Genomic DNA, 20,844 nt, shown 5'->3' with positions numbered 1-20,844 from the left:
ATAGTGGAAGCATGGTGAAGTATAGGTACGCGTTGTAATGAATAGTGAGGTATGGTAAAGTATGGTAAATGCATAGTAGAACTGTGGAAAAAAAAGTATGGTAAACTGCAAAAATAGCGTGCTAAACTTTTCTAAGGGTAATGTTATGGATGATGTCAGGAATTTTAAAAGCTAGTATTAGCATGTTATTAGAGTAAATATTAGATAACCTAATAGAAATATTAGATTATCTAAAATGACATCAGATATCAAGTGTTAGTAATAGATTATTCACCCGTCTATTTTAAGCAATGTTTGGTTAAGGACTGTTTTTTTAAGTTTGTAGTTGATGAAACACTTTTTTAGAGAGGGTTAAAAGTTTATTGTCATTTTTACTCCTAAAAACCCTAACACTGAAACTTTGTCACCTTAAAAATGTAACCAAATATATATTTTCACTTGCCAAAGGTCAGTCTTTAGTTTGTAAAATATACAGTATATGTTTGATTTTCTTAATGTTGTATAACCAGCCTTTCTGAAAATGAAAATGTGCCAGTGCGTTGTGTAAATGAGCATGTACATTGTGAGGAGATCTGTAATGCTAAATGCTACTGATAGAAGCATTGTAATAAATGATGTTCAATTCGTTGTGACTGTCACTGTCGATCTTACTGTCATAGCTGCACGCTTTAAAGAAGTTGTGTTTACATTAATATGCTTTTGTAACGGGCCGTGTTGTGTGATGCACTGCTGATACGGATTCTGACTCTGAATGCATTTTGAATAGTGGTTAAGGTGCTTGTTTGCTGTGTGCGTGATCACTGGTTTGCGCCCAGCATCTGCCCAGTTACATTGGCGGCGTGACTCACAGCTCAGATTGGCTGCCATTACGTATTATGTTCCTTGACATTATTCAGACTGAGACTCAATTCAAAGATTACATTTTAATTATGGCTACTATCCTCATTAAGACTTAAGTCAAAATAAAAAAATAAACAGCAACTGTGAAAAAGATGGGTTTGGACATTGAATAATTGCACAGTTATCACAGAGAGTGCTTTTTTAAAAGCTGCTGTAAAGACATTGTAATTAAAATGGAATCTGAGGGTAAGTGATAAGGTAATTATTAGGATCCCATAACCCTGTGTTGATTTTCAGTCCATAATTCCAGTCTCTGTTTTAATACTTTCTTCTAGTAAGAAATTCATTTTAAAAAGATGCTTTAGAAATGCTACTTTCATCATTGATTTTTTTTTTAGGTCCAAAGTCGATTGACGTTTTAAGCGTTTTAAATGTTTTATACATTATTGTGTGGCTTCTTGCAATATACAAGAATACTTTTGAAAGATAACTTGGACAAACAAGGCTGCATTTCTTAAAAGAAAAAAAAAGGAAACTTCAAAACAGTGAAACAGTGGTTTGTCAGTTTTTGTTAGACTAAAGGAACTGATCATTAAGAATATTGTACTGTGCAGGCCCAGCCAGAGCTTTGGCGTTTATCCAAGCCAACAGGAAATGTAAAATATAAATTATATATATATATACTGTGTGTGTATATATATATATATATATATATATATATATATATATATATATATATATTAAAATTAGTTTAAGTTTTAAATGAACATGTTCATGAGTCACTGGTCAGTGAAGCTGTCAGAATCATCAGGTTAGCCTGTTCAAACTCACTGTGTAGTCCAACTCCACTCAGAATGCATACATGCCAGCAGTCCCTATATGGTCAGGACAGTACCGATTTCCTAGCAAATGTCCCGCGTCCCGATGCATAGTAAGAAAGTCCCGATATTTACCCATAGAAAAAAATTATTTATTCTGCACAGTAGAGTTAGTGAAAACCACACGGTATGCTCTTCATGCGACTGACAAATCTGCTGATTACTAACTTATACAAAGGAAAGAACGCTTCATTATGTCTATTTTTACTGTGATGATGGTCATGTCGTGTTGAGTTGTGGGGGGGGAGGCTACGTCTATTATATGATAGAGAGTGTTTTTGCGTATGACTCCTCCCATGTGTATGATGTATATAACCCCCAAACATCCAGTTTTCTTTAAAATTTGCCTTTGAAATACTAAACACACCCAATAAAGTTACTAAACCAGAAATACGCAATTCAGCTTTTGAAATCAGGGGCTTGAATGCAGGATTACGTTGTTTTTTTATTTACTTTAGATGTTTAATTGGGTTTTTTTTCCCCATTCCGAAAAAAATTTGGAGTAAACTGCTTTGAGAATCTAGCCCAGAGGGCCCATGGGTTTCATTTGAATACCGCTACCACTGTGAGAACATTATTATTTAATGCCAACCAAAACTACAGTTTAAAGTCAAATATACAAATATAAAACTTAAGCAAGATTGTTTTTATGGATTTAAAATGTGGTGGTATTAAAATTATCCACTGTACAGATCAATTGAATAGACCCTTTATATCCCGAATATGAAATTCCATTGTTACTTTCTGGTGATTTATTTTATAGAATAGTGAGGGACTGAGCAAAAAAGGTTTACTGAGATGGAAAAAAAACATAACTTTACTTTTTAAATATGGTGTATACACAGAAAGATGCCATTTACCTTGGAATACAAGAAAGCAGGTTATTTTAATGTTTCACATTTACTGATATACCAATAGAAAATACCCAATCAACCGCTTGCAATTGGATTGATATAAATGACAGTATAAAATCAGACAAGTCACAAAACTGAAATATTTCAAAACATAAATATTAAAACAAACATTTTGCCTGGGCTACATAGATGATGAGATTTTCTCCCACGTTATAAAAAAAACAGAAATGGATTAGTCGCAGCATTTAAATAATAGAAAACCCAAATGCATAAGCCTATCATGCATACTGACAAACGTGAGTATATAACTTTCTGTACATATTTATATAAAAAAAGGCATGCTTCTTTGAGTAAATTCAGGTAGATGACTTGATCCCACTGCGGGGCACAGTGGACGATTGAATTAATTACAGGTCTGTCCAGCCTCTGCCTGCACTTTCATCTCTTCCTTTCTGAGAGGGAAAGTATCGATCAGTGTGAAGAGTTCTGCCGCAGTGACGGGGAACGCGTAGCGCTCTTTGTCCATTCCATGCTTGTCAATCAACACCATGGTGTAACTGGTATGGGAGATCTGCAGCAACAACCTGGAGAGACACAAAGAAGCAGGTTACTAAGAGCAGGAATTTGACAAGATGTAAACATTGTCCTTGTGTGCAAACTGCCATTAAGCTAATAAGCTAGCTATATATAATTTTCATTTATATATATGTTTTCAATGAGAAACTAGATTTGAATATTTCTTATTGTCAGTACGAAAGCTGGACATTCTATCTAAATGTTCCAAACACACCTACTGTGTGCTAGTGGGCTGCAATTGAGCTTTCTGATTGGTGCTTCTGAAGTTCTGAGGTGTCTAATATGCTTTCACTGTGCTTTTTCTTTTGCTACACTTTGTTATTCTTTTACCATGGTATACTGCAACAGATTATAAGATCACAGGGTTCAGTGTGACTCAATTAAGATCATAGTAAAGCATTTCTATTAGGGAGTCTAATGCACACCATCCATTTCTGTCAGCTGTTTTACATGTTCATGCAGCTGTAGGTTTAAGATTCCTGTTCCTGATGGTGCGATGAGACAATGTCATTAAAATGCCTCTGTCTGGTGTTTACTGAGCTGGAAAGTGATGGATAGCTGGCAGAAGCATTATGAATAATGAAGTATGTTTTCCATCCCATTCTGCAATGGATGTGCGTCAATGACAAAAACAACAAAATAGAAAGCAATCAGAACAAGTGTATTATCAGAGCAGGATCTACATATAATGAAGCTCTTTAACCCTTTGATCGTATTACCAGCAAGAATGACAGATTTCAGGGAAATGCATGTGTACAGAAACGCTCTTTATTTACTGTATTTATTTAACAAAAGCTAAGCAGCCCTGGTGGCATGATGTAAGGGGAATGATTTGTAAACATAAAGCAAAATTGATATGTGACATACATATGCAAGGCCAGAATGTGCCAGAGACATAGACACGTCGATGAAAAAATAACCACAATCAAACCTAGAGAATCATAGAATAAGTGAGTATGAAGCCAAAAGGGTCACATGACCACAATATGTCCACCATGTATGGTAGGTCACATTTCCAAGTGAAGGTTGCCATTAGCGTTCCATTACACGGAAATTAAAAAGTTGGCATCTGTAGCAGGGCAGAGCAGCCCTGCATGTAATCAGTGGGGCGGGGCAAAGCCCTGCTGATAAATATATTATTGGGATGTATTATTGTGGGGTTATGTAGCACGGGTGATGAAATGGATTACTGTTGATTCAAATGTGGTCAGGTGGTGTTAGCAGTTCATCTCTGCCAGTCAGCTCGTGAGAATGTGTGGCCGGCAGTCAGTGATTACTGACAAACTGACTGTCGGCCATGCAAATTAAAAACTTGTGTAGAATGTGATTATCTCCAGATTGATTAATTTATTGCTAATCCGGAGATGGTCACATGTATAAAAACCCACCGCTTTCGCTGGTCAAGATGGTTGTTCAAAGAGGGGGAAAGGGAGCGAGAGAGAGAAGAAAGGATTAAAACAAACACTAAGGTTGGAAGCCACATTTATAAGGCTTACCTTCTAATGAAAGTGCATGTTGTTTCTGATACAATCAATAATCTCCCAGTGGCAGGTGTAATACAGATTTGCATACCTCAATTGCAAGGCGAGGCCTGGTGGAATGAGCCTGTGTCTGATCCTGCCAATCTGCGCTGGATAAACCCCCACAAGTTCAATGATGGTGATGTGTCTCATGTCCACCCCACACTGAGCTTGCTGAAACAGTAGGATAAACAGGAGAGCCCACTCAATACTGACAGAACAAGTTCTAAAGATTATCATATAAAGTGCTGTATATTACAAGCAGCTATCCACCTCACGATGGGCTTTCTGAAAACCAGCACGTATCTTACAGCACTATAGAACAGATTTTTCATATTTTGTTATAAAATAACAATGTTTTGCTGCATACAAACATTGGATTTTATGCAAACTAAGCAAAAGATGGACTTCATTTCTCATTTTAATAGATACCTCAAGGCTATAAAATCTGTGGTGGCTATATATATACTTTGTTCTGATAAGAATGGAATTTAAAGGTTATAGGTTTCAGTTGTAATTGCTTTTGTTTGTTTGATGTGACATTTTTTTAAGGCAGTAAAACAAAACAAAAAGACGTTAGCTTAGCTCTTCACAAACTAAACAGCTACACAGGGGTAAAGGGGTCATTGAGCAATGCAGCCCTGCTCCTGGCTTGAGCTAGAAACCACTGACCAATCTGCTCCACAACTATAGGGACAAAATCATTACTTTAAAAAGAATTTTACAAGACTAAATTTAAATAGTTATTTATATTTCTAATAGTAAATATTTATTTCTAACCGGGTTGAATTTTGGTTTTCTATCTACACTGAGAGACCAGCTGGATTAGTGGTTAGGGCTCTGGACTCTTGACCGGAGGGTCGTGGGTTCAATCCCAGGTGGGGGACACTGCTGCTGTACCCTTGAGCAAGGTACTTTACCTAGATTGTGCCAGTAAAAACCCAACTGTATAAATGGGTAATTGTATGTTAAAAAATAATGTGATATCTGTATAATGTAAAATAATGTATAATGTGATATCTTGTAACAATTTTAAGTCACCCTGGATAAGGGCGTCTGCTAAGAAATAAATAATTTGTCACATACCTGAAGAATTCCCATTTGGAACCTGTAATTATGATTGGCAGCAGAGGGTGCAGACACAATGAGCAGCCGTCTCTTCTCATAGAACTGATCCAGCAGGGCTGCTGCAGACCTGACCGCCACGTTTATATTCATAGCTGCAATGAAGCGGGGCGTAGAGGTCACCAAAACCCTCATGCAGTACACACCATTACCTAACCACCTAATGAAAATGAAACAACTGCCAATACCCCCTTCTGGTTCCCCAGCAAAATAACCCAATCGTACATTAATCACCATCTAAAAATTGAAAGCTGAAGCTTCTTGACTTCACACAGCCTAGACCTTCTTTATTGTACACAACAGTGGCAAGGCACAAAAGATCATACGTTTTAGCAAGCCAGCATGAAATTGAAAGCTCTTTAGCGATTACTGCTTTACCACCTAAAGAGAGGATCTCTGTGATCTCAAAAGCTAGTGGGCCAAAAATACGATTTAAATCTGCTTTAGTCAAAGGAAACCACTTTGAACAGACAAATTGCTCGTAGAGGTGGATTTATTCCTAATGAACAGAACTGCAAAACAGCACGATTTAATCAATCTTCCTGACACAGACCATGGCATTACCAACCATATCAAACTGATATGGGTACAGTGCCTTGCATAAGTGTTCACCCCCCTTGGACTTTTCCACATTTTGTAGTGTTACAACCTGGAATTAAAATGGATTTAATTGGGATTTTTACCATTTGATTTACACAACATACTTAACACTTTGAAGGTGCAAAATATTTTTTATTGTGATACAAAAGTTAATTAAAAAAAAAGACATTTGTTGGTTGCATAAGTATTCACCCCCCTGAGTCAATACTTGGTAGAAGCACCTTTGGCAGCAATTACAGCTGTGTGTCTTTTTGGGTAAGTCTCTACCAGCTTTGCACATCTGGATCCTGCAATTTTTGCCCATTCTTCTTGGCAAAATTACTCAAGCTCTGTCAAGTTGGATGGGGACCGTTGGTGAACAGCAATTTTCAAGTCTTGCCACAGATTCTCAATCGGATTGAGGTCTGGGCTTTGACTGGGCCATTCTAAGACATTGAGGTTCTTGTTTTTAAACCACTCCAGTGTAGCTCTGGCTGTGTGTTTAGGGTCATTGTCCTGCTGGAAGGTGAACCTCCGCCCCAGTCCCAGGTCTGTTGCAGACTGAAACAGGTTTTCCTCTAGAATTTCCCTGTATTTGGCTCCATCCATCTTGCCATCAATCCTGACCAGTTTCCCAGTCCCTGCCGATGAAAAGCATTCCCATAACATGCCACCACCATGCTTCACCGTGGGGATGGTGTTCTCAGGGTGATGAGCAGTGTTGGCTTTGCGCCACACATAGTGTTTTGCGCTAAGGCCAAAAAGTTCAATTTTGGTCTCATCAGACCAGAGAACCTTTTTCCACATGTTTGCTGTGTCTCCCACATGCCTTTTGGCAAAATCCAAACGGGATTGGATATGGGTTTTTTTCAGCAATGGCTTTCTTCTCGCCACTCTTCCATAAAGCCCAGCTTTGTGGAGCGTCCGGGTTATAGTCCAAGGGGGGTGAATACTTATGCAAGGCATTGTACATTTGGGAAGTCATTGACTGAGCGAAGGGAGACCACTCAGTATTTACATATTCTCATTGTCCTCTTTACACTGTCACACTGCTCCAAATATGGGTATAGGTTTGTAGTGTATTTGTGCACGTTTCCATGTTATGCACTTATTTCACATATAGGTACAGTACCATGTAAGAGCATGAAAACCACTGATAGTTACTCAGTGAAGAACATGTTATGAATATTCTGAGTCAAGGTAATTACTCTACATGGTTATTCAAACCTTGTAATCTAAAAGTCAAAGAAATCCTTTCAGTGCATTGGGAGATGCAGTAGGTAAATGATGATCTACTGGAATAATCTGGTTCTATCCTTTGAGACCACCATTCTGCGTCTCTATTGAATAGTAATGGTTGCCCAGTCTGCTTTACAGTGATCAAGACAAAACATGCAATGGTGTTTAAATCCATGCCAAGGGGCAGTCAAAATCGCTCATGGACTTGTAATGAGCTGACACTCAATGTCAACAAGACTACACTAAATGGGACAAACACCCAATCAAGACCCTGCATGCTGAACTATACAAGAATACACTGCAGATGCAAAGAAATACACCAAACCACGCATGCAGGGCAGAATTAGGCCGATACCCAGCTCTTATTAATATAAAGAAAAGAGCACTCAAATTCTGTTTGCACCTTGAAAAAAGTGAACCTGACTCACTCCAGTACAAGGCCCTTCAGACCCAAGAGCTCAGCCCTGAAAAGAGTCCCCTATGCCAGCTGGCTTTGAAGCTCATCACACTGCCCCCCTCCAATACTAACTCCAACCAGCTTCAGGTCAGCACTGCTTACCAGCCCCCAATCAGAGTAAACCAAATTATAAAACAAACCAAAAACTCTAATATCTGGAACACTGGGACACAGAAATAAAATCCCAAAATAAACTTGATTGCTATCGGGCCCTAAAAAGAAACTACAGCCTAGCAGAGTATCTCTGCACCGTCAGAGATACGAAGCAGAGACAGATCCTGACCAAGTACAGGCTCAGTGACCACAGCCTGGCCACAGAGTCAGGCAGACACAGGCAGACCTGGCTGCCCAAAGAAGATCGGCTCTGTGGTCAGGAGACAGGAAAGGTGGAAACTGAGATGTACTTTCTCCTACACTGTATAAAATATATACAGCCATATCAGAGAGTCATTCTTCAATAAAATACAACAAAAGTATCCTGTTTTCAGACAAATGGCAGACTCAGAGAAACTTGCTGTCCTCCTAGGGGAGGGACACACAGCTCCACTGGCTGCCAAATATGTAGCCACCTGCCACAACCTGGAGTGACACGGCACAATTAAACAATTTAATAGTTTCAATATTATTATTTCAATATTTATTTCAATTTCTGTATTATTATTATTATTTATCTTCTATTCTATTTAGTATTATTGTGTTACCATGGTTCCTTGTTGGTACATACAATATATATATATATATATATATATACAGACGTGCTCAAATTTGTTGGTACCCTTACAGCTCATTGAAATAATGCTTCAATCCTCCTGAAAAGTGATGAAATTAAAAGCTATTTTATCATGTATACTTGCATGCCTTTGGTATGTCATAGAATAAAGCAAAGAAGCTGTGAAAAGAGATGAATTATTGCTTATTCTACAAAGATATTCTAAAATGGCCTGGACACATTTGTTGGTACCCCTTAGAAAAGATAATAAATAATTGGATTATAGTGATACTTCAAACTAATTAGTTTCTTTAATTAGTATCACACATGTCTCCAATCTTGTAATCAGCCATTCAGCCTATTTAAATGGAGAAAAGTAGTCACTGTGCTGTTTGGTATCATTGTGTGCACCACACTGAACATGGACCAGAGAAAGCAAAGGAGAGAGTTGTCTGAGGAGATCAGAAAGAAAATAATAGACAAGCATGGTAAAGGTAAAGGTTACAAGACCATCACCAAGCAGCTTGATGTTCCTGTGACAACAGTTGCAAATATTATTAAGAAGTTTAAGGTCCATGGAACTGTAGCCAGCCTCCCTGGGCGCGGCCGCAAGAGGAAAATCGACCCCAGAGTGAACAGAAGGATAGTGCGAATGGTAGAAAAAGAACCAAGGATAACTGCCGAAGAGATACAAGCTGAACTCCAAGGTGAACGTACGTCAGTTTCTGATCGCACCATCCATCTCTTTTTGAGCGAAAGTGGGCTCCATGGAAGAAGACCCAGGAGGACTCCACTTTTGAAAGGAAAACATAAAAAAGCCAGACTGGAATTTGCTAAAATGCATATTGACAAGCCACAATCCTTCTGGGAGAATGTCCTTTGGACAGATGAGTCAAAACTGGAGCTTTTTGGCAAGTCACATCAGCTCTATGTTCACAGATGAAAAAATGAAGCTTTCAAAGAAAAGAACACCATACCTACAGTGAAACATGGAGGAGGCTCGGTTATGTTTTGGGGCTGCTTTGCTGCGCCTGGCACAGGGTGCCCTGAATCTGTGCAGGGCACAATGAAATCTCAAGACTATCAAGGCATTCTGGAGCGAAACGTACTGCCCAGTGTCAGAAAGCTCTGTCTCAGTCGCAGGTCATGGGTCCTCCAACAGGATAATGACCCAAAACACACAGCTAAAAGCACCCAAGAATGGATAAGAACAAAACATTGGACTATTCTGAAGTGGCCTTCTATGAGTCCTGATCTGAATCCTATCGAACATCTATGGAAAGAGCTGAAACTTGCAGTCTGGAGAAGGCACCCATCAAACCTGAGACAGCTGGAGCAGTTTGCTCAAGAAGAGTGAGCGAAACTACCTGTTAACAGGTGCAGAAGTCTCATTGAAAGCTACAGAAAATGTTTGATTGCAGTGATTGCCTCTAAAGGTTGTGCAACAAAATATTAGGTTAGCGGTCCCATCATTTTTGTCCATGCCATTTTCATTTGTTTTATTATTTACAATATTATGTTGAACAAAAAATCAAAAGCAAAGTCTGATTTCTATTAAATATGGAATAAACAATGGTGGATTCCAATTACTTTTGTCAATTTCAAGTTATTTCAGAGAAAATTGTGCATTCTTCGTTTTTTGTGGAGGGGTACCAACAAATTTGAGCACGTCTGTATATATGCAAGTCATGCCAATAAAGCACTTTGAATTGAATTGAATTGAAATAGATGTCCATAGAGCCTGAAACCTTTCAAAAGCACATTCATAAAGTATGCTCTTCACAGACCAAGCTGTTAAAAAAATAAATAAATAAGAATGTTTGTTCATCTTGTTCTTCAAGTATAAATAATTCTAAGTAGAAAAAATATCATTTTACACAATGTATATGCCATATTGGCGAGTTCTTCCTGCAGTTCATTTATGATAAATTTTATACTTACGTGCACAAGATGGCTCAGTCCCAGCCCAGGTCAACCCATACTGACACACTCTGGCTGTGCTTCCTTGTAGCTCGAACCCCCCCATGCAGGCGAACGTGCATGTGGCCCCGTAGTTGTCTCCATCACTGCTGCATTTCATGTAGCCGTTTTCCGGGGGATGCAGACGACCACAGCGGCGGACTAGAAGACAAAATAAATCCAGGTTATTGAATGCGAACTGTGTTTCCATGTGCAACATTGTTCAAATTGAGCTCCACAACTGGCCAGGAACATGGTCATTGTTTTTTATTTGACGGAATAGTATTATTATTATATGTTTATTTAGCAGACGCCTTTATCCAAGGCGACTTACAGAGACTAACAGGAAGTAGTACAACATACATATATTTAAAATGCTAACACTGTAATGAATCTGCCATCCCCACAACTAATAGAACAACTGACAGAACTGTATGTATGAACTGATTATGCAGGATAGATTTGGCAGATGAACTCCACCATCCACCTTTTGTTTTGGGTGTTAGACTGAGGGAAGCCTTGAGTTTTAAATGAACATGCATTATGTGTAACAAAAGGAAAACAACTGGGTTTCATTGCTATTATACTTTACTGATTAATTAGGCAGGTGCATGTTGTGTGTTGAGGCTGCAACCCTTTCATAAAAAGGCCAGCTTGGGAAGAGTCTATTTGAAAGCTGTATCTCTTTCCTATGAACCTATTGATAAATGAGAAGAAGACGTAGTGAATGACAAACCCACCCCCTATCGTATTTATCTTTGGTAAATTCCGCAACGAGAGCATTCACAACTTCAATGCGCTCAATCAGAATTCTAATGTTAAACTCATAAGAAGCCAGGTCAAGTCGTCTAAAAGTAGCGCTTCATCATTCAAAACGTTTGTCTAATGAAGTTCGTTTCTTATCATTTGTACAACAGCACAACAGCATCAGTGTGAGCTTCCACACACTCCTCCTCCAATACGCAAGGTACTATACTCTCAGGATGAGAGAGTAGTTCACGCTCCTCGCAATCTAATCTTTTTCACAAACAAGCTTTCTCGTTGATATCCTCAGGCAACCAAGATGAGAACAAACAAAAAAACAGCTTTCAAGGTACCAGGTGTTGAATTACTGAGACTGCCATCTCATTTCACTGCATTTAGACAGCAGACACTGTTTGATATTTATCACCTACGGTTTATCATTATGATGTGAAATGAAAAGTGAGACGACACAAAACTGTTTAGCTCAAGGCCATGCAAAATATAAAACGAATATGTGAAGAACTGAACCACCAGGCTGCTGCTGCTGCTGCAGTACAAACAGTGTCACTTTCAAACAACGGGACTGGGACTTTTAGATTCAAAGCAGTGCACTTCGGTTTCTTTAATGTTGTTGGTATCTCAAATGATATTGAGACTGTACTTAATCTAATACAATTCAATGATAACACACTTAATAAAAAATAATAAACACCTTTTAGTTTAAAGTTTTATGTTAACACCACTGTTAAATTTGAATAAAAATAATAATAATAATAATTCAAGATGGCTTTCACAGCTGTATTCAAAACGGATTTGAAAAAGAAACTGAAAGGATTTTTTTTGACATTCCAAATGCATTACAGGGAAGTTTAATATACAGACAAACTTCAATTCCCCCAGCTTTTCTGAAGTAGTCCAGTTCCACCAACATCCCTGCCTTAAAGATAAACAGAGTGATGGCACAAAAATATAGATGTTTTTCAATTGATGGCATACTTAGCAACATGCCTCGACAGCTTGGTTTTGGACACAGACTCTTGTAAGACCACGACAGCAAAGGGAACAGTTGAGTCATCATGCAAGCATACCTGAAAAGGGACATTCATTTGCGATTTTGGACCGAACACCCACCTCGCACTTTCACTGCAAATTTGCAGGTGCCCTTGTTTCCTGCTCTGTCAAACACAGTGTACTGGATTCTGTGATCTCCTTCTGGAAAGTAAGAGCCTGGCGGCATGCCTTTCAAAGTCACACTAGAAAAGAGAAGAACTATTATCAGTCACAAAGCTTTTAGAAATAAGCCACTGCATTCCCTTTGTTAACATTCTTCAACATAAACTATTCACCATGCAATAAAATACAGACTGTGTGTGCTGTATACAAAATAGGATATGTTTAATTAATCCTGCAGAACTGACACAGCAGCAAAGAGCTGTGGACAAGCATTGCTTTTATACTTTATGAAAAGGGCATTATGTCACACAAATGTTATTAAAAAAAAATGAAAATATATAATCGAGTTACTAAAGTTATGGGTGTTACAATGTGGAAACAACTCATACATACATAGCTTAGCCAATGCTTGTCAAGTCAAAGGGTATAGGATATGTAAGCAAGAACACATGGCAGAGTGTGCAGTAGTTATAAAATCACCACACGCCCTGGTGCGTTGTGAGACACGAGGTGAAGCCAAGTATAGCTTTGATATGCCAGCAGCCAGTCAGAATAAAGGACATTTCCAAGACATTTTATAAAAAGACTTCTATTAGTAATTCTTTCAGCACTCAGTAAGTTAGCAAAATAACTGTCCAGGAATAAGTAATACATAGTTTCAGTGTCTTAAACTGGAAACTAAAACAAATATATGTTTTTTAAACACTATAATATCTTAATTAAATTGGTGAAAGCAGCATTATATTGCCCCATATTGACTGTTGTCAAATACATCTTTGATTTAAATTCCACAAAACATTTAGAACCAGCTCTGGTCACCTTTACCAAAGAAATGCGGAACTCAAATAAGAAACCAAATTCTGTCTAAAGGCAAAACCCCATTTCGTGGATATGGTCTGCATGTGGTTTTACATGTGAGAGACATATTATTGAAGTTGTGATCTGTGTGTGGGTTGCCCTTCCAAATAAACATGCAGGTCCCATGGTTTTATGGTGGTACTTCTGCTAAGGGTATCATATACAAGAATGATACAAAATCTACACATTATTTGAAATGGGTATGCATGTATATATTCAGTGTTGTGTAGTATTACGAATATTTCATAGGGTCCAATTCAGACTTGTCTGGATATTGCAGCTAGATGGCTTTTGCGAGTAAGGAAATAGTTATTTAGCCCAGGTCCATGTCAGGGAATTTAAAAGACGAAAGCCTAACAACAAAGAAGGTGTGCATTTCGATCATTATCATGCAGCAACAAATGCCAAGTTTGTTTATGCCTCCAGCTTTCAAAGGGTCAGACTGTCAGAATTGTACCATCCTGTATTCCTTATCTAGCTCGACTAGCAAACAGATAAGACTGACTCTGTCAAAATGCCGTCTGCGGTGTCTCTTCCCTCAGGGGTTTCCCAGTACACTCGGGCAGTCAGCGTCTCTGGCTCAGCGGTCTTCTCTTTCACACTGGGGCACTTGATAGTGGGCGGTTCCACATCTGGACAAAAGAGAACAGAAAAGACAAGAATGACAAACAGAGATCTGCTATTTAAAATGGAGTGTTTCCAGCAGTGCTGAGCTGCCTTCTTTGAGTCCACTGAAGCTGTTGAGTTATTTTGAAGTGTCTTCTAATCTAGGGGGCTCCGAATGATTATGGAATGATATATTATTTGGTCCAAAGGCACATTTAATAATGGTATGCATTGGGTCTGGGAGGCCCATACCAGCTAATTCCATTTCAATTTAATTTTTCCCAGGGTACCAAGTCCCTTAACCAAAAGTCTAATTTACAGAAAAATCCTGGGGCAAATGACAACAAATAATACAAACCCAGAATTAAAAATAAAAAAATCAGTGTAAACAAATTTCCAGTTCAGTGGCTTCATTTAAAGAAAGGAGTCTAACGGTCTAACAAGCATGCCTTAAATCTTTAAATCAAATTATATCAAAAGATAGGAAATTCCACAGTGAAGGACCAACATAAGAACATGTGGCACACTTTATTCTGTATTTAGACAGAGAAAATAATCTCTGTTCGACACTTCAAGGGATAACACGATGAGACAGAACAGATCAATTATGATAACATGCATAAAAAGGGTTTTTCTGGTGGCTTTCAAAAGTAAATTGTTATTTAGGTAACCCTACAGAACGTACGATTCTGAACAGATTATGTTCAGTAGATGAATCAGGAGCGGGTTCTTGAATCACTTCACTTCTGTATTACACAACTGTATGACACACATTAATGTCATCTGTTTATGGACTTTAATACATTAAAAAACAGATGATACCTGCTGTGTTTTTTGTTCAACACCAATATTCAGCTGTTTGTGCAGTTTCGTTAACAGAAGGCTAGTTGGTCGCTCTGTGTTTTAAGTGACAGCTTTCTAGTTCTGGAATGTCACCAAGATATCTCAGCCTTTTATTAATTTCCCTAGCCATTGTGCATAAATTCTTATTGATCTATTTCCAAAGCTCCACCTTCTCCATGGCAGTAAGGCAGTTACTTCTACCCCCACAGAGAATTTTAGGTCAGTTTTACAACCCAGTACTCTGGGATCTGGGTGAGGAAGGCTTTATTGACATAAAAAAACCCTTGAGAGATTCAGTCAAAAGCTGTTCCTACATTCTAATTGTCTATTGAATTTGACTTATTAGGCTCATCTATGCCAAAGGTCATTTTCCCCTCTTCTAGATCTGATTGGCACATTGTCTTTATCCTCTAATTAACATCTTATTTGCTTTGGTCCAGTTGGCCCATGTTTGTTCTTGCTTACGTCTGCATTGTATTTCTTGGTGTACTGATAGTACAGACAGACAGACAGACAGACAGACAGACAGACAGACAGAGAGAGAGAGAGCGAGCCCAGGCTCTCATTAACACTCCAGGTCAGTGCTGCTAGTTACCTTGGCTATACTATTCATACAACGTTTCACCAGGAAAACAAGACTGATCGTCTACTTATATTATGATTAAATCACCTTTCTCTATATGTATGTAGTATCCTAATTAAGCAACATACACAAACAGGCTGGCATTATCCAGTAGACAATGAATTGTCTTGACTTTTAGTTATAAGTGTTTACTGTATTGCACTGCATTAGAAACCCAGGCACTGCTACAGTGACAGCTGCATGGTTCTACTCATAGTGAGACAATGGGACAACAACACACTGCCTGAACATTGAGGGGTTTACAATATTTTCTTTATGCAGAGGATATAATGCCTATGCACTTCACTGGAGTGGGTAAAGCATTGAAGAACTGCCTGGAAAAAACAGACACAGAACTAGATTGTACAAGCTGTGGTAAATGCCCCTAAACCAGCTCCCTGAAAGTGGCGAGATTCGTTTTGAACTATCAGAAACTGCACACTTTGTCTCCTTGTATATTTAGTGCAGCTTCAGCAGTTCCTGTACAGTGTGTGAGAATGTCAGCATCTCAGGCTATTGGGCTCAGCGGCAGTTTGTTCAGCTCACTGCTCAAGTTCAGCAGTAATACAAAAAGGCCACAGCAGCAGGGGGCTTGGAGTTTTGATACAGAGTGATAAAACAGTGTCCTAATATTACCGTGGTATAATCAGATCTTCTATGTGAGAATGAGGTGAGGCACAGATATTAGTTTAGAGTATTCAGAGCCACGCGGTCCTGGTTTACTTCCAGTTTAGCAAGTGAGTCACTCTGGGGCAACTTCACTTTCTTGTGACTAATTCCAGAAGACACAATTCATATTCGTCAATATTAATTAGAGATACTTTCTGAAAAGTCATGATTCAATTATGACAGACATTAGTCCTTCTTCAAGGCTAAAGCCAAGAATGTTGCATGTACTATTGTGAATAAATATGTCATAACCCTAAAACTGTCATTATAAATAAAGGATCTGGCACAGATGACGTGAGGTGAATACATTTGTACCAGGTGTTGGGCTCTTCCTAACAGCACTATTTGTCAAAGAAAAGTGTGTGTGAAGCTCTTTTATTTTCAAACAGTGTGGGAAAATCTGGCCTCATAAACAAGATCCTAAAAAAAATAAAACAGCAGGGAGGTACTGTTATGTCTCCATGAAGTGAAATGAATAAACTACTGTAGATTAAACGTGTGCACGCTGATAAATGTTCAAAATATATGTTCTGACCACCAGAGGGAGCAGTGGTGAGAATGTGAAACAAAACTATTTAAGCTGACCCGACACCTTCTTGATCTGTCAAAATTGGGGAACACAGTCAGTACCCACATATCCGACCCTATAAAATATTGACTTCAGTTACGGTTGAACGAGTGTGACGCATATCTGATTATTTCATTTTACCCAGTTCCAACCCTTGTCCGTTTTTTCAGGGAACACAAAAAAGATACAATGTCAGAAATGCATAGCTGAAAGGGCTGTGTTTTAAAATAAGTAGGCTTCCATTTAGATGTACTGTAGTTGGTTTTGTTGGTACAGTACTATATTTTCAACAGATGTAGTATTTTAATTCAGAACGATATGATACTGAAAATATAACTTGCCAAAAGAGATGACTGTGGACACGTGGACTGTAATACAGCACATACTTTTAAATCCGGTACGAATTGTAGCAGTATGTAAAATTCCACATTAACTGCCCAACAGCAAAATTAAATCAAAATGTTACCCATGAACAAAACTGCGTAAAACGGAAAGGAAATGCAATTTAGCAAAAGATTAAAAAAAAACAACACTAGTTTCCAGAATTAAAACAATATCCAGAGTTAGTATTCAAAATTGCAGAATATAGTGCTCGATAAGGCCCTAACGTCACAGTTCACTTGCAAATGAAAATGCACAAAAGCAACTAAAGATCACAGATGATTAACTGTTACATTACGGTAGCTTGTCTCGTTCACTTTGTTTTCGTCATGTGAAATTGGAGGAAGCGCTGTGTAACTGCACAATAAAGACAGAATCATCTGAAATGCGAGGAAGAGAGGAAGGAAAAAACACGCGGGCTGTGATGGATAAACAAGTACATTGTAACACTGAAGAGATGGGCTTTGTATCAGAAAACTGGTGACGGAGTCGGAAATCGCGTGTGACGGGTAAGTGCATTAATTTGTTACCTATAATGGAGATTGATTTTATTCTTACTACAGAGGCGGTAAAACGCGACTGACGTTTAACTGGGTAACGGATATCTGAGTGCTGACTGTATGTATACACACTGAAAAGAACACATAACCTGTATACATAAATAAATTAAAAAATGATATTTTTTTTGTATGTACAAAATGTTTAAATGACTAATAAAATATTTATTTCAGGAGGTTTCGGACAAAAGCCCTTCAGCTGTGTGGAAAGAAAAGTAAACACAGTGCAGTTATTTTACAAAAATACATTCAGAATCATATAGCACATCTAAAAAAAAAAACACATGTGTATTAATAATTTAGAATACAATTTGACATATAAATTAACATAAGGATTTTTTTAAAAAAAAAGCCTAATTTTAAAATGGAACACTGCAGCCTTGAAGAAAACTGTGACGTTTCTGCCACCTGCTGGCCCTTCTTGGAATTACTCTTTTTCTTTGCAAATAAAAAATATTGATTTCTTCAAGGACTCAAGGGCACATGTATTGATCCATAAAACACAAGTCTTTATTTATTTATGTATTTAATTATTGGGAAAAAATATTGTGTTGAGTGTATACTTATTATAGAACTTGAATTAACATGAGTTCAACTTGATTAAAAAGTGCAATGCTACCGATTTTGGAGAATATTTCCATATTACAGTACTAATGTTCCCTTGTTAAACCAACTCAGAATGGACTCCTCAAAGCTGTTTTTAAACATGCCATTGTATTATAAAAAAAAAAAACATGAATGGATTTATTGATGCTCAGATTACTCTCAGACTTACAGGACTTTGATGCTGTTCTTAAAATATATTTAAAAAATGAAATTAATAAAATAACTCCATTACGTCAGGTTTGCACTAGCATTGTTTTTGCATTGTATGCAATTGCAGCTGTCTGTCTGTTTTTTCCTTGAATTGAACACAGAGCTCAATTAATCCGAATGTCTTTTAAATCTACAGCCTAGATCTCCTGCCAGATTTCCTCACAGTCTAGAAGCCTCAACAATAATGTGGAAGGAGACGGTGCTCTACTTCATTTCCATCTTGGGGTTAGGGGCCAATGTGTGCTGAACTGAGTGGGCCACAGGCGTCTGATGAAGTCTACAGGGAAATGGAGCTGTAACAATCAAGCTGGTTTTACATTCCAGGCAAATTTGAACTGAAAAAGATCTGTTACACCCTACCTTTTAGCACACTTTACAGCAATTAGTTACTTTTAAAACTCACATTGATAAACCACTGGAACAAACATCTAATTAACAAATTACAGCTAATTATTTAGTCAGCAAGAAACCTTCTGCATTTCCACAAGACAATTAAATAAGGTAATTGAAGTGTGTAAGCAGAAGCACCTGCGCTGTGTTGTAACTTTTGTAACTTACCCACACACGATGTGTGCTTCCCCGTCCAGGCTTTGCTACTCATGCAGGTCACAGAGCGCTCTCCTTTCAGCTGATAACCAGGGGAGCAGAAGAACTCGCACCTGGAGTTAAAATAAGAACCGTCGGAACACTTGATTCCTCCATTGGCTGGCAAAGTCAGTTTTGGGCAGCGGATTTCTGAAACCAAGCAACAGTAAATTACAGGAGTTGAATAAAACTGTATTGTGGAATACCATAGTAAAAGCATAGTGCATACTGCATAAATTGACTGTGGTAAACTTTCATTGGGGCAATATCAGGCCTGGAAATAATAATGACCCAGGAGCATCCATAACTACAAAAGACCCATCCATACACGAATCCTGAGGTGAACTACAGCAGAAGAGATTTAGCTGGCAAGTGTTCTGGCTTACACCTTCATCAGTATTAGCCAGGACATTTGTCAACTTATGTTCTTGTTTTACCTCAGAAACAATGACCTGGGACACATTACAAAAGCACCCTGGCATCCATATTATATTATATATATATATATATATATATATATATATATATATATATATATATATATATATATATATATATATATATATATACAGTGCCGTGAAAAAGTATTTGCCCCCTGACTGATTTTCTGCATTTTTGCACATTTTTCACATTGTATTTGGTCAGATTTTTTGTGGGTTGTAGTAGTATATATTATTTTATCATTATTATTTATTTCTTAGCAGACGCCCTTATCCAGGCCCTTACCATCAGAATGAAGTTGTCAACACACAGGTTCTAGAGGCACATCATGCCAATTCCTTAAGACCTCTGGAAAAAAAAGTTGTTGATGCCTCTGGGGCTCCACCGAACCACAGTCAGAGCCATATTGTCCAAATGGAGAAAGTTTGGGACAGTAGTGAATCTTCCCAGGAGTGGCAGTCCTGCCAAAATCTCTCCAAGAGCAAGGCGTAAAATCGTCCAGGAAGTCACAAAGAACCCTAGAACAACATCCAGGGATGCGCAGGCCTCTCTCGCCTCGGCTAAGGTCAGTGTTCATGACTCCACCATCAGAAAGACACTGGGCAAAAATGGGATTCATAGCAGCAAGGCGGGAACCATTGCTCACTAAGAAGAACATGAATGCTTGTCTCAAGTTTGCCAAAAAGCACCTGGATGATCCTCAAGAGTTCTGAAACAATGTTCTATGGACAGATGAGTCAAAGGTGGAACTTTTTGGCTGACATTGGCCCCGTTATGTCTGGTGAAAACCAAACCTTGCATTCCACAGTAAGAACCTCATACCAACGGTCAAGCAAGGTGGTGGTAGTGTCATTGTTTGGGGATGCTTTGCTGCATCAGGACCTGGATGCCTTGCCATTATTGAAGGAACCATGAATTCTGCTCTGTATCAGAGAATTCTACAGGAGAATGTCAGGCCATCCGTCAGTGAGCTGAAGCTGAAGCGCAGCTGGGTCATGCAGCAAGACAATTATATGAAACACACAAGCAAGTCTACATCAGAATGGTTAAAGAACAAGAAATGTAAAGTTTTGGAATGGCCTAGTCAAAGTCCAGACCTAAAACCCATTGAGATGTTGTGGCAGGATCTGAAACTAGCAGTTCATGCTCGAAAACCCACAAATATAGGAAATTGCTCTGAGTCGGTAACAGGGTAACCTGATGCCCAACTTCCTGTTTTAAAGATTAAACCCAGTTATTGAATTG

The 20,844-nt window shown here is 38.3% G+C and overlaps 1 protein-coding gene across 4 annotated transcripts in view; it reads right to left on the bottom strand.

Moving 5' to 3' along the window:
• Nucleotides 1-2,507: 2,507 nt before the first annotated feature.
• LOC117406906 (sushi repeat-containing protein SRPX-like) overlaps nt 2,508-20,844 on the bottom strand; it is a 37,462-nt gene continuing 19,125 nt past the window's right edge. For all 4 annotated transcript variants that reach the window (XM_059028922.1, XM_034011293.3, XM_034011296.3 and 1 more), the window contains 7 exons: nt 19,132-19,308; nt 14,017-14,143; nt 12,612-12,733; nt 10,719-10,898; nt 5,755-5,888; nt 4,721-4,842; nt 2,508-3,156 (listed from right to left, as the gene is read on the bottom strand). In XM_059028922.1, coding sequence (XP_058884905.1) covers nt 2,976-3,156; nt 4,721-4,842; nt 5,755-5,888; nt 10,719-10,898; nt 12,612-12,733; nt 14,017-14,143; nt 19,132-19,308 — 1,043 coding nt within the window. In that variant the 3' untranslated portion in view covers nt 2,508-2,975. The remainder of the gene's footprint in view (nt 3,157-4,720; nt 4,843-5,754; nt 5,889-10,718; nt 10,899-12,611; nt 12,734-14,016; nt 14,144-19,131; nt 19,309-20,844) is intronic.

The sequence above is a fragment of the Acipenser ruthenus genome, chromosome 8 (genome assembly GCF_902713425.1).
Source record: "Acipenser ruthenus chromosome 8, fAciRut3.2 maternal haplotype, whole genome shotgun sequence".
Classification (NCBI taxonomy): domain Eukaryota; kingdom Metazoa; phylum Chordata; class Actinopteri; order Acipenseriformes; family Acipenseridae; genus Acipenser; species Acipenser ruthenus.
The sequence above is the reverse complement of the archived record's forward strand: the minus strand, read 5'-3'. Positions and strand labels throughout refer to the sequence as shown.